The sequence below is a fragment of the Pantherophis guttatus genome, chromosome 10, assembly GCF_059756535.1.
Source record: "Pantherophis guttatus breed Tessera chromosome 10, ASM5975653v1, whole genome shotgun sequence".
NCBI lineage: Eukaryota > Metazoa > Chordata > Lepidosauria > Squamata > Colubridae > Pantherophis > Pantherophis guttatus.
The window spans coordinates 3796681-3810982 of NC_142072.1; the positions used below are offsets into that span (position 1 = coordinate 3796681).

Genomic DNA, 14302 nt, shown 5'->3' on the forward strand with positions numbered 1-14302 from the left:
AAAAGAAGATGGAATAGCAAGGCCTCTTAACGCAGCTTGGATGCAGGATGTCCCTGGGGGAGAGAATGACACAGCTTATGCCTTGATAACAATCCCAATTCTTCACTTGAATGTTGGGATGGGACTTACACCCTGACATCACTATAGCCAACTCTCATTTTTGCACCGTTGTGGCTTGCTGCCAGTACTGGTAGCCACAGGGGATTGGAAGTTTTGTTCTTGTGCCCAGGTTCTTGTTTTTGCTCACTGGTTTATTTCTCTGTCCTTAGCGACGGCTCTGAAAATGAACATGAACCTGCGGGAACTTTACCTGGCTGATAATAAATTGAACAGCCTCCAAGACTCGGCTCAGCTGGGCAATCTCTTGAAGTTCAACTGTTACATACAGATCCTGGACCTCAGGAACAACCACGTCCTGGACTCAGGTAGGGCAGCTCCAGCCTCAAGCATCCTCAGGGAGGGAGGGAAGGAAAGGAAAGGAAAGGAAGAAGAAGGAAAGGAAAGGGAGAAGAAAGAAAGGAAAGAAAGTCAGGGAAGGGAAGGAAAAGAAAGGAAGAAGGAAGTCAGGAAAGGAAAGAGAGAGGGTGGAGACGGGAAGAAGGAGGAAGGGAAGGAAGGAGACAGGAGAAAGGAAGGAAGGAGAAAAGGGGGAAGGAAAGAAGGAATAAAATACATTTTATTGCAATCAATTCATAAAACATTCTACGTTTGAATCGGTCCAGCTTCCAAGGAGACAAATTCTTCAGATTTGGGAGAATAAGGCTGTTAATTGATAATTTATTTTTAAATACCTTAAGATTTTATTTTATTTTTTGGCTGGATCTTAAAAGTGTGTAATTTCTTCGTGGTAGAACTAATAAAAAGCGTAAAATACTTCTAATCCAAGAAGCTCATTTTTAAGCGCTTCCTCTTTTCAAACAATCCTACCTGGGAACTAAATAAAATTATTGAAAGCAGATGCAGAAACCTCCGACAGCTGTAACCCCAAGAGGAAGTTAATCCAAAGTTTCCAGCAAGAACAAACGGATGTATTTATTCCCTTAAGCTAAATACAGAACATGCCGAACTTCTGTGTTACCATGTGTTATTTAAAAGAAAAGAAAACCAAAAACAAATGAAGAAAACTTCCCTTTTTTAAAACTGTTTGTCTTGCGCTTCCCAGGACTGGCCTATATCTGTGAAGGGCTGAAAGAGCAGCGGAAAGGCCTGGTCACCCTCGTGCTGTGGAATAACCAGCTGACTCACACCGGCATGGCCTACATGGGGATGACATTGGTGAGTCCAAACCTCTTGCCTTATCTCGGGACAGGGTCTTTGATCAGAAAGTGGGAGGCTATGGAGAACCCAACGAAGAGCTGTTTTTTAATCAAGGGAAGGCAGGAAGGAAGGAAGGAAAGGAAAGGGAAAGGAAGACAGAGAGGGAGAAGAACAGAAGGAAGGAAGGATGCGTGGATGGGTGGATAAGGTAGAAGATAGAGATAGCTGATAGATTAGATAGATAGATAGATAGATAGATAGATAGATAGATAGATATAGTAGATGATAGATAGATATAGTAGATAATAGATAGATAGGTAGGTAGATAGATAGATGATAGATAGATAGATAGATAGATAGATAGATAGATAGATAGATATAGTAGATGATAGATAGATAGATATAGTAGATGATAGATATAGTAGATGATAGATAGATAGATAGATAGATAGATAGATTGATAGATTAGATAGATAGATAGATAGATAGATAGATAGATAGATAGATAGATATAGTAGATGATAGATAGATAGATAGATATAGTAGATGATAGATAGATAGATAGATATAGTAGATGATAGATAGATAGATGATAGATAGATAGATAGATAGATAGATAGATATAGTAGATGATAGATAGATAGATAGATAGATAGATAGATGATAGATAGATAGATAGATAGATAGATAGATAGATAGATAGATAGTCAGACAGACGGAATGTACCGTGTTTCCTCAAAAATAAGACCCTGTCTTATATTTTTTGAACCCTGAAATAAGCGCTTGGCCTTATTTTCAGGGAGGTCTTATTATTTTGGGGCACTTGGAGCAAGATGGGGCTCCTCTTGATATCTTACCTGATTTCCAGATCTGCGTTTAAATATTTTTGGGGAGGGCTTATTTTCGGGGGGGGAGAGGCTTATTTTAGAGCTTATGCTCAAAAGCCCAATTGGGCTTATTATCAGGGGATGTCTTATTTTTGGGGAAACAGGGTAGATGAATTGATGGAATGATAAGATGATAGAAACTGTAGATGATAGAGATAGATGATTGATAAGATGTGGATAGATGGAAGATGATAGAGTAGATAGAGATAGATGGAGGGAGGGAGGGAGGGAGGGAGGAAGGAAGGAGGAAGGGAAGGAGGGAGGGAAAGAGCAGTGATTCAGATGACTTGAAAGACCTTCCCTGAGAGGTCTACAAATCAAGGATTTTGCTTTCTTGGGGATGTACATGTTGTTTGAACCTGAAACATGATAACCCACCTTCTGTCCTGCTTACGCCTCCAGCCTCACACCCAGAGTCTTGAGACTCTGAATTTGGGACACAACCCGATTGGCAACGAAGGTGTCCGCAACTTGAAGAACGGGCTCATCAGCAACCGCTCAGTGCTACGGTTGGGCTTGGCTTCAACAAAACTGACCTGCGAAGGTAAGCCGAACTTGCAGCCATCTCTGTGATGGCAGCAGAAACCCTCCCAAACTAGGGGGTGTGGCCTGCATGATCTCTTTTGGTGCCCAGGTGCTGTGGCTGTGGCGGAATTCATTGCGGAGAGTCCTCGCCTGCTTCGGCTGGACCTGCGGGAAAACGAGATCAAGACGGGGGGACTTATGGCCTTGTCTTTGGCTCTGAAGGTCAATCATTCTTTGCTCAGGCTGGACCTTGACCGGGAGCCCAAAAAGGAATCGGTAAGTCTGGGTTGGAAGCCAGCTCCCAATATGGGCCCCCTCTAAGGGAGCAGCTCTCCAAATTCCCTAAAATTTGGTCTAGTTCTTAAGGCACTAGGTTAGAAAACAGGAGACAGGGAATTCTAGTCCCACTTTAGGCATGAAAGCTGCTGGGTGACTATGGACCAATCACCAGGAGACAGGGAATTCTAGTCCTACCTTAGGCATGAAAGCTGGCTGGGTGACTTTGGGCCAATCACCGGGAGGCGGTGAGTTCTAGTCCCGCCTTGGGGCACGAAAACTGGCTGGATGACTTTGGATGGAGTTTGCAACCTGCATCACATCTGAAGTCAGGCGGTTTCGACCGAAATGCAGGTCCCAAAGGAAAGATGCAGGTCCTTATCTTTGAAGCTCCTCAGTTGAACATCTTAACTGCGCCGATTCAATTTTGTTCTGCCTTCCTCCTCTTTCAACAGGTGAAGAGTTTCCTCGAGACGCAGAAAGCCCTCCTGACCGAGATCCAGAACGGCTGCAAGCGCAACTTCGTCCTGGCCAAAGAGAAGGAAGAGAAGGAGCAGAAACTCCAGCAGTCGGCCTCCATGCCCGAGATCACAATCACAGAACCTCTGGAGGAGGAGGAGGAGGAGGAGGAGCAGGCAGAAGAGGATGGGCAGAACGGGGACGTGGTGTCCAGCCTGGAAGAAGTGGAAGAAGTTGCCGAAGCCTTGATACCCCGCGAGAATGGAGCAGCGGAGCAGAGAGCGGCCGGTGGTGGCAGCAACAACCTCTGCGATTCTGATTCAGATACCGAAGAGGAGGAAGAGGAGAAGGAGGAGACATTGCAAACAAAAACTTTCTATCTGTCGGGACAACACAGCAAGCCCAACCACACTGAAGGACCCCTTGGGGTGGGCTCTCTCGAGAAAGGCCGGGACACGCTTGGCGCCAAAGACAAGGTCTCCCCCTCGAACGCTGCAGAAGAAGAAATCAAATGTGAATCTCGAATAGGAACCACAAGCAGCGCGCCACTGCAGGTCAATTCTCCTGGAAACGAGAAACGGATATCGGTTTCCAGTCCCGGCCGAGGCCACAAAATCTTCGTGGTGACGCGGGTGGAAAGCTTTCCGGAGAAGGAGGAGTTGAGGGCAGCCCAGCAGAAGGCGGGCCCCGCAGCTCTGTCTGCACCTCCGTCGAGGCAGGCGGACTCTCTGCCCCCCCATCAGCCCGTAAAGACTGAAGGCTCGAAAGCAGAGACGAGTGAAACTGTGGCTGGACCCACAGCCGGCTTGGAAAGCCTGCCCCCCACGCCGAGTTCCCATTCGGGCCCCGACAAAATGAACTCTGGGACCTGTGAGGACGCGGTCCACCTTACTCTGCTTCCTAACGGGGTAAAGACGGAATTTCTTTGTGTGCTGCCGGACACGCCTTTAGGGTACGACGGGAAAAGAGCCAGCTGTGCTGTGGAACATGGTAAGAAAGCAGAAAAGCTTGGTATAACCACAGAATGAAATGGCCGGGCCAAAGAGGGCACACAATCTGCATTTGATGTATTGTCTTGAGGGTGAGCAAGGGGGGGGGGAGCTCTCAAGCTTTTTGGGGTGAAGACAAGGCTTGATGTTCAGGTGGGGTGCTGGAGATACGCTCCCGAAAAACCAGGAGGAGAGGAGGAAGAATTAAAAAGCAGATGAGGCTAGGTCAAAACATTTAAATCAGGGGTGTGTCCATCCTTGGAGACTTTAAGATCTGTGGACTTCAGCTCCTAGAACTCCCCAGCCAGGCAGCTGGGGAATTCTGGGAGTTGAAGTCCACAGGTCTTAAAGTTGCCAGGGTTTGGCACGTGTAATTTAAGTGGCATTAAGGTTCTAGAATTTTAGAGAGACGTGGTGGCCTAGAGGTGGAGCTCTCGCCTCTCATTCGGGAGGCTGTGAGTTTGATGCTAGGTAGCAGCAGATATTTCTCTCTCTGGAGGGCAATGAGTTATTGTCTGCTGTGAACTCTGCCTAGGTGTCAGGAAGGGCATCCGGCTAGTAAATGCTCAAGCTCTGTTCAGTCACCCCAATTTCTACCCGAATGCAAGGGTGGCTAAAAGAAAAAAAAAGAAAGTTCTGTTGTGACCTAGGCCCAAGTAGTTATTACCAGACACAATCAGTCCTAAACAAATATATTTTATTAGAACAGCTTCATTCATTACTTCATTACTTCATTCTCAGCTTGGTCCAAATTTAGTCCAAAACAAATCCTTCATAAACAGTCCTTCGGCCTTATCACCAACCTTTGTCTACTTTGGCACCCTGCCAAAGGCTTTTCTTGGCAAAAACCCCACTAAGTTCAGAAGCAAGAGATGCCGCCAAGAAACAAATGTAGCAACGTTGCTTTTCTACAAAGAGGCCAAGAGCCGTTATTGCTCTTTTAAGCCTTCTGGGAGGGGCCAATCATCTGGCCTTACTCCCGAGTCGTCCTTTTTGCTTTAGCTGTTCTTGCCTTCTGGCAGCTCTTCATGTGCGTGCACTAAGAACAGGCTCCTCCTGTTCCTCTGCCTCTCTGCTATCTGCCTCTGGAGGCTCCGGAGTCCACGCATCGCTCCCAGATGGCCCTGGCCCCATCTCTGCCTCCGACGCAGAGCCCTCGTCCGGGCCTTCCCCAGCCTCCAGGACTGGCCCATGTTCCTCTCCAGCCTCCTCACTGTCTGACTCCGCTGTCAGCTCCGCAGGCTGCTGGCGGACCACAACAAGTTCCTGGATCTAACCTCAGCAAATATGATTCTTTCCCTTGGATAAGGATCATTTTTCTCCTTCTGTCATGTCAAAAGTGATAGCTTGGTAGCTGCGTTTCTGGATAGGTTCCTGGGCTTCAGAGGGCTGCAGGACTTGTTGCTGGTGGAGCCCTCATGGTCTCGTGGCCAGCCTGATGATGGCTCCCTGAGGTTCCAGTTGTCCATTTCTGTTTTTTTCAGAGTTGAACTGTTCCAAAAACGAGAAGGAGCTGGAGGAGTTACTCTTGGAAGCAAGCCTAGAGATGGGGCAGGAACCAATGTGACACTTTAGGTAAGGGACAGTCCTCTCGCCATGGGCACAGGAGGGTGTTTTCAACTAAAATCAAGTTCCCAGAAAGGATCATTAAGGTGTGCTGTAAAGACAGAGCTGTTTGGCCACCAGGTGGATTGGTTTTCTTAGATTTGTGTGGGTGGTTGGTTGGTTGCTTGCTTGCAGACGTTTCATGACCCAACTAGGTAACATCATCAGTGCCAGAAGGAGGTGGGGTTTAATCTTTTTTTAATATAGCAGTAGTACTTAGACTGATATACCGCTTCACGGTGCTTTACAGCACTCTTCTAAGGTGGTTATAGGGTCAGCACATTGTCCCCAACAATGTGGGTCCTCGTTTTACCGACCTCAGAAGGAGGGAAGGCTGAGTCAGCCTTGAGCCGGTGAGAATTGAACTGCTAAAATTGTTAACCATTTTGGATAATGAAATGAGAAAACCACCCAGCTCAGAGCACCAAGGATCCCAGAGTTATTGTCCTCCTCCTTTTCTCCTTCTCCTTTCCACAAATCCCACTCCCTTCTACCACTGATGATATTACCTAGTTGGGTAATGAAAATTCTGCAAGAAAACAATCAATCTCAAAAAACATCAAGCACCCCACAGTCCTCCTCCTCTTCTTCCTCCTCTTCCTCTTTCTCCTCCCTCTTCCTCCTCTTCTTCCTCCTCCTCCTCCTCTCTCTCCTCCCCCGCTTTCTCCTTCTTCTCTTCTTTCTCCTCCTTCTCCTCTTCCTTTTTCTCCTCCTTCTCTTTTTCCTCCTCCTCCCCCCCAAACCCCACTAGCACTCATGATGTTATATTGTATAGTAATGAAATGTCTGAGAAAACCATCCAGCTCAGACAGAAACCAAAAATCTTAACAATACTGATACTCTAAACTTTCTTCTTCTTCCTCCTCCTCCTCCTCCTCCTCTTCTCTTTCAGTTCTGGGCAGTCGCTGAGCAGCCGGTTGCTTTGGGGAAACACTAGCTTTACTCCCTGCCTCCACCAAGCGATCCCAAAGCGGACACTGAAATACCGGGGCAACCGAATGCCTTGTCCCTTTTCCCAAAGAGCTTTGTTTCCAGATGCACCCCCCCCTCCTCTCTCTTTTTCTCCCTCCCACCCTGTCCCCTCCCCTTTTTTTTTTTTTTTTTTTTTTGGGCATTCTTGACGTCTTCCTCTGAGAAGAGACCTGCCGTCTCGCAGGACCGATCCAGGAAAACCGGCAAAAGGGAGACCTCGATCCGGAGAAAAAAAAGCTTTTGTACTTGGAGACCCAGGACGAACTCTCAATATGAATGGCCTCGGTTTCTCCTTCTGGAACACTAGCCAAGGGCACTTGCAATGTTTTTTTCTCTCTCCCCCCCCCCCCTCGTGTTCCTTTCTTTCTTTGAAAGATTCCCCGGAAGTCAGATTGAATTTTTGTCGGCTCTGGACATCCCGGACCGCTGCCGTCTGTTTTAAACTTTTAAATGAACCAAGGAAACACAAACAAACAAAAAAGAAGTCCTGCATTTTTTATTTTTTTTTTTGGCTTTTCCTGCAGTGCAGATGTGACCAGGCTCGGTTCGGTTGCAGACCGAGAGGAAGAGAGAGCTGTGACAGTGCTGAGTCAAGGTGGCAAATTTGTCGTGTTGTCATGCCCCCATGCCGGAAAAACACACACACATACACACACACACACACACACACAAACTTTTCTCACCTTAAGCAGGACGATTCGGGCTGTTATTTCTCAGCCCAGACTACTATTTATTTTTATTCCTCTCTTATCTCTTTATCTACACACGCGTGCATTCATATCGTCTTTCCTTCCTTCGTTATGTCTCCATGTTTGTTCTATTGTTTATTTTTTTTGTTCGGTGTCTTATTTAAAGCGGCATGGGAAGACTCTTGCCTCGAAGTTGGCATCCCGGTCGGAGGGACACGGCGGCTTCCTTATATTCTTTCCGTTTGTGAAAAGAAGAAGGAAGAAGGCATCCCTTTTTGGGGGGTTCCATGTGAGGACACGTGGTGCATTTGGGGGAGGGGAGCAATTCCTCTCCCTCCGTTTGCCCACAAAATGTGAACGCCACACAGGCTGGCTTCTTCGATTTATTGTGAAAAGAATCAGGTAGTTGCATCTCTAGGGCGTTTCTTTTCCATCCGTGGGGAACAATGGGTTAGGAAACTCTTCAATGGACTGTAAAAAAAAAGAGTTGCAGAGAGTTGCCTGTATTGCGTAAGAGCGGGGAGGGGGGGGCTCATCCCGTGTGACAAAAATGACGTGAGAGCCCTTGTACGGATGCTGCTGGGTTCAGGGTAGTTTCACACCCCTCCACATTCTTTCCCCCCCTCTGCCCTCCCCCATATACCCAGTGGTGGGATTCAAATAATTTAACAACCGGTTCCCTGCCCTAATGACCCTCTGGGTAGACGTGGCTCGGTGGTCATGTGACCATGTTGGCGTGGCCAACTCAACGTCACTCACTGTTACAATGTAATAAGGTTTAACCAGAGAGGCAGTTTCTGTAAGCGGGGCAATAAAAGATCAGGCTAGAAACAACAGCAGAATGTTTCCTTCCTGCCTTCCTTACAGGATTAGCCCTGTAAAGTGGAAAAAAACAAAATAAGATTTTCTTCCAACAACCGGTTCTCCGGTTGATTAGAAACTGATTAGAAAGTTAACAAACGGTTCTCCCGAATAGGTGCGAACTGGCTGAATCCCACCACTGGATATACCCCCACCTCTTCATTTCGCAGGCCTTTCCACATTCTTCTTAACCGGTGGAGATGTGGGGGCGGGGGGGTTGAATTCTGGGCCTTCCAGAATTGCTCCTGTCTTTTCTGTTCCAGAGCCACAGGGAGTCCCCTCCCGGCCGAGCCAGAGTTTTCTTAAGGTTTGGCCCAAAAAAAAGTGGGGACGCTAAAGACTTGGGGGAAACCAGGTGAAGCTGGGAAAAAGAAGTTTGCTGGATGTCCTGGTTTTGGGATGCTCCGACAATCTCAGCAGGAAAGAAGGCGAAGGCATGGATGATTATAGACGGGGAGTATCCAACTGTGGCCATTTTAAGACCCGTGGACTTCAACTCCCAGGAATTCTAGGAGTTGGAAGTCTACAAATCTTCAAAGTAGCCAAGCTTGAACACCTCTGCTGCAGACGGTGTTGTGGGGGAGGTTGGACAATTTCTCAGGGAAGGCCTTTTCAAAGAACCCCCTCCCCCCCAATATGTTGAGCCCTTCGAGCCGAGCCAGAACCTCAAGGCTGGCGGATGCTCAACACTTGCTCCCCTTTTCTCCAACCTTCCCTCGGAACCGAGCAAAAGAGAAGAGAGATCCACAGGTGGTGAAAAGCTGGAGACCTTGGGGGTGGATGTGGTCTCCACGGGTCATTTCCCCCATCCCCACCCCGATCGGAGCTCTCTGCCCATCCACGGAGCCCACAAAGACTGACAGGGGCTCACCTGGGATGAGCAGGCATCTCGACGTGGTGGATTTGAGTGGGCAGAAGGGGAACCCAACAAGGCCAAAGCCCAGGAAAGCCGAGACCCATGTGTCCTCTTAAATCTCGGCGGCCAAAAATCTGTGGAAAAAAACTGACTTTTCAGTCTCCATCCAAACAGCTCCCGAAAGAAAAAGAGTAGAAAAAGCAAAAAATTTCTTATCACCGTCTCCCTCCCCTCCCTCCCTCCTCCACCCCCTCCCCCAAAAAATAACCATGGGATAACTTTTCCCACCTCAGCCATCGAAGCAAAATCGGATTTATTATTTTTTTTTAAAGTATTTATTTACGGTACTGGTTCGATGACACGAGAAAAAGGAATGTTTTCCTCGGTTTCCTCACCTCAAAATACCTGTGCCCCCCCCCCCACCAACCTTTCTACAAAACTGACCGGAGGAGGTGAAGAGAGGGAGAGCTAGCTACGGAGGAGTCGGTGCAGGACTTTAAAAAGAAAAGGAAAAAAAAAGGAAAAAAACACTCAAAAACTTTCGACTTCCTTTTTTAAAAAAATCCGTGTTTGTTTGTTTGTTTGTTTTTTCTTAAGTGCAATGAAATCTTGATCAGGGAGCATGAAAAAAAATGGCACTTTTTTTTTTTTTTTTGGCTGCGTTGAATTTCGGGGAGGGCAATTTTTCCGTCTGACCCCCCCCGTCTTCCTCTTGACCACGACATCTTCTCTCACACGCTCTCATGCACACACACACTCACAATCACACCACACGCTTCTTTGTAAAGGGAGGGTTAATGCACCCCCCCCCCCAATAAATAAATAATATCTAATGATGAAGTTTTGGCTGCATTAACCCTCTTTTTTACCCATCCCTTCCATGGCACCCCAAGTTTGATTTTTGTGGGATTTTTTTCCCCCCTTCCCTTTTGGCTATTGTTTTTTTTTTTTTTTTGTCATTCCCATCTGGGGTGTGTGCGTGCGCGTGTGTCGTTTTATTTTTATGGAAGCTGTCTTCTATTAAATGAAAAAGCTGCATTCATCACGTGCCTCCTTTCCGTCTCTTCCGATCGGGCGCAAGGAGGAATCGTTCCGATGGCACGGCCACCGGTTTTCTGCCTCATGTAGACCAAGTAGCCTGGCTTTTAAAAGGGACAGTAGGACTAGCCTGGTCCTTCTGCTTGTTCTTATTTTTTTTATTGTGGGCTGGGATTTCTGGCCACCATCTTAGAGCACAGCTGGGGAACGATGGCCTCCTTCATGACTGGTGGACTTCAACTCCCAGAATTCCTGAGCCAGCCATGCTCAGGAATTCTGGGAGCTGAAGTCTACCAGTCATGAAATGTGGCCGGCTCAGGAATTCTGGGAGCTGAAGTCCACCAGTCATGAAATATGGCCGGCTCAGGAATTCTGGGAGCTGAAGTCCACCAGTCATGAAACATGGCCGGCTCAGGAATTCTGGGAGTTGAAGTCCACCAGTCATGAAACATGGCTGGCTCAGGAATTCTGGGAGCTGAAGTCCACCAGTCATGAAACATGGCCGGCTCAGGAATTCTGGGAGTTGAAGTCCAGAAGTCACCGAAAGGCCATCGTTCCTCACCCCCTGATCTAGAGTTCAATAAAAATGCAATTCTTTTGTCCCTCAAATCGTGCAGCGGCCATCTTAGCGAGGGGGAAGGGAGCAAAGGAGGAAGGGAAGAGGACTTGGCTGGAGTTCGCTTAAAGTAGCCCTCCTCTTACGACTGCAATTGGCACCAGAAATCCCGTCTTAAGTTGAGACGCCCACATGACTGGACCTTGGGTGGGTGGGTTGTTTTTTTTCCCCCCTTTATTTTTTCCACAGTTGTTAAGCAAATGAGAGTCGAGGACCGCCTGTTCTGCATTGTTTGAAGGGAACAAATTCAGCTGCAGAAAATGCATTAGCAATTCAGTTTGACCTGACCCCCCCCAAAAACTTGGCTGCAAAAGGGGGTGCCTGTTTTCCCCAAGGACTTTGAGGTAACCAGAAGCTAAGCAGAAAGTTGGGGTGCCTTGGGAAGAGCATCTCTTCACTTGAAGCTTATTCTGGCGTTGTGAGTCCAAAGTAACTCTAATCCAGCATTTCCTCAGGCAGTCTTGAGCTCCTACCTGGTGGAAAGACAGTACAGGTAGTCCTCGACTTACAACCATTCATTTAGTGACTGAAGTTACGGCGACACTAAAAACAAAGACTTTGCACGGTTTTTCATAACGACCATTGCAGTGTCTCCATGGTCGCGTGATTAAAATTTAGGCGCTTGGCAACCAACTTGTATTTATGACGATTGCAGCGTCCTGGGGACATGTAATCCTTTTTGTGTCCTGAAAAGCAAAGTCAATGGGGAAGCCAGATTCACTTAACAACCGTGTTTCTAACTTAACTGCGGCAAGAAAGGTGGTAAAATGTGGCTAAACTCACTTAAAAACCACCTTGCTTAGCAACAGAAATGTTGGGCTCAGTTGTGGTCGTAAGCCGAGGACTACCTGTGCAAATTTTTATCTTGGTTTGTGGTTCTTAACAGGGATAGGGCTGGTTTGCAGAGACCAAAGTGTTTCCATGCTGCTGTCTTTCACACACGTTCCAAAATGGACTAGAATACCGTTATTTTTATTTTTTGGCTCTTCGGCCCTTGACAAGAGGTGGCAAAAAGATAAAATAAGTTAATTCTTTTCTTTCTGAAGATGTAGAGAAGGAAAAGAAATCTTTCTTGGTCCTGTACTTTTTATAATTAAAAGAGGCCATAAAATAATTTTGTGTTCATGCACTTCGTGGATTTATTGCTCTCATGCCTGGTTGAAATAAACTTTCTTGAGAAAAACTCTGCATTTCCAAACTATTCATTGCTGGGGTTTGCAGTTTAAAATTTTGCACTTCCCAAGCCACATCTTCTCTGCATAATTTGGGAAACCAAATTTAGAATGCATAGAGCGGTGCAGATTTTTCCTTGGCTGGTGGTATAGGGTTGGATGAAAACTAGGTTTATAGTCATAAGAAAAATGCATTGGTCAAAGAAATGCAAGTTTTTCTTTATGATTTGGGCCTCTCCATGAGCATAACTAATCTTCTCTGTCAGAAGAATGGAAAACAACTTTTAAGAGGAAAAATAAAGAGGATTTGGAGTTCATCTATTCGCTTTGGGATGGAAGCATCTTGACTGAGAATGGCTGAGTTGGCTCAACATACTGCTTCAGGTGTTCACCGAATCGTGGTTTGAAGAATTCACCCAAATGACAACATTCTCACAACACGCTAAGCCACAGCTGGCCAATCCCATTAAGCCGAAAGCAGTGTTTGACCGCTTGAAGATGTGAGGTCTTCAACTCCCAGCTATTCCCCAGCTGGGGAATTCTGGGAGTTGAAGTCCTCACATCTTCAAGCAACCACAGTTTAGAAACAATAGCCTACATATTAAACCTTAAAGCCAATTTGGCATATCTCAACCTTGGCAACTTTTTAAGACTTGTGGCTGGGGAATTCTGGGAGTCGAAGTCCACATATTTTAAAAGTTGCCAGAAGTTGAGAAACAGTGCTCTAGTATTGAAGGTACCAGACCAGAAACCAGGAGATGATGAGTTCTAGTCCTCCTTCAGGCATGAAAGCTAGTTGGGAGATTTTGGGCCAATCACCAGGAGACTGGGAGTTCTAGTCCCACCTTGGGCATGAAAGCCAGGTAGGTGTCTTCAGAACAATCATGCTCACAACTCAGGTGACAGGTCGACTCCTGTCATAACCAATCGGTCAACACTCAGTTGATTTGAAAAAAACAACAGGTCCTGCGCTGTAGGAAGAGAAAAATAGGTGATCTCGGGTAATATGTGCGAAAGCACTTGTCTAGATTCACACATTTCACCTTAAAACTGGGTTTCATCGATTTGTGTTGGCATACGCCCCTAGAAAAGAAACAGATGTCTGGATTCAACCCAAACATTTTTTTAAAAAGTTTCTCCTAAAAATAAGTTAGTTGCGCCTCCTTGTGTTGCTTCGATGAGAGACCTCGGGTGTACAAAGCCGGCTTGTCGAACGAGCGTTAAACCTGATTCACACACTGCAAAGCTGTGGTTTGGCTGCAGTTTACTGCAAGAAACCACAATTGTTGGTTCACCCAATGAGAACCTAAACCAGTGTTTCTCAACCTTGGTAGCTTGAAGATGGGTGGACTTCAACTCCCAGAATCCCCCAGCCTGGGGGATTCTGGGAGTTGAAGTCCACCCATCTTCAAGCTACCAAGGTTGAGAAACACTGAACTAAAGCAATTACAATATCTCTTTTAATGAAAGAATCTAGTTTAATGAAAAGAAGGACTAGGAGTGACATGATAGCAGTGTTCCAATATCTCAGGGGCTGCCCCAAAGAAGAGGGAGTCAAGCTATTCTCCAAAGCACCTGAAGGCAGGACAAGAAGCAACGGATGGAAGCTAATCAAGGAGAGAAGCAACATAGAACTAAGGAGGAATTTCCTGACAGTGAGAACAATTAACCAGTGGAACGACTTGCCTCCAGAAGTTGTAAATGCTCCAATACTGGAAGTTTTTAAGAAGATGTTGGATAACCATTTGTCTGAAGTGGTGTAGGGTTTCCTGCCTAAGCAGGGGGTTGGACTAGAAGACCTCCAAGATCCCTTCCAACTCTGCTTTTCTATTTCTATTTCTATTCTTAGTTACAATGGCTGGAGCCTGCCAACACGAATGACAACGGAATTGTTTGATGGACCACTGGGTGGTGCAATTTCCTTACTGTACAAGAACGAATGTATTTCTTTTGTAGGAATAGATCAAAATACCTGGCATCTTTTAGAGAAAGCCCACCATCCAGTGCTTTTCGTTTCCTATTTTCCTGAAGTCGGTTGATTTATGCTACTCTTCGGAGTAAACCAGGGGTGAAATCCAGCAGGTTCTGGAGAACCGGTAG

The 14302-nt window shown here is 46.4% G+C and overlaps 1 protein-coding gene across 1 annotated transcript in view; it reads left to right on the forward strand.

The window, feature by feature from the left end:
* Nucleotides 1–8557, forward strand: part of PPP1R37 (protein phosphatase 1 regulatory subunit 37) — a 36652-nt gene extending 28095 nt beyond the window's left edge. Inside the window, exons 7-13 of the mRNA XM_087876266.1 lie at nt 270–425; nt 1163–1275; nt 2547–2688; nt 2779–2945; nt 3401–4394; nt 5878–5968; nt 6891–8557. Of these exons, the coding sequence (XP_087732392.1) occupies nt 270–425; nt 1163–1275; nt 2547–2688; nt 2779–2945; nt 3401–4394; nt 5878–5960 (1655 nt within the window). The 3' untranslated portion in view covers nt 5961–5968; nt 6891–8557. The remainder of the gene's footprint in view (nt 1–269; nt 426–1162; nt 1276–2546; nt 2689–2778; nt 2946–3400; nt 4395–5877; nt 5969–6890) is intronic.
* Nucleotides 8558–14302: the final 5745 nt, after the last annotated feature.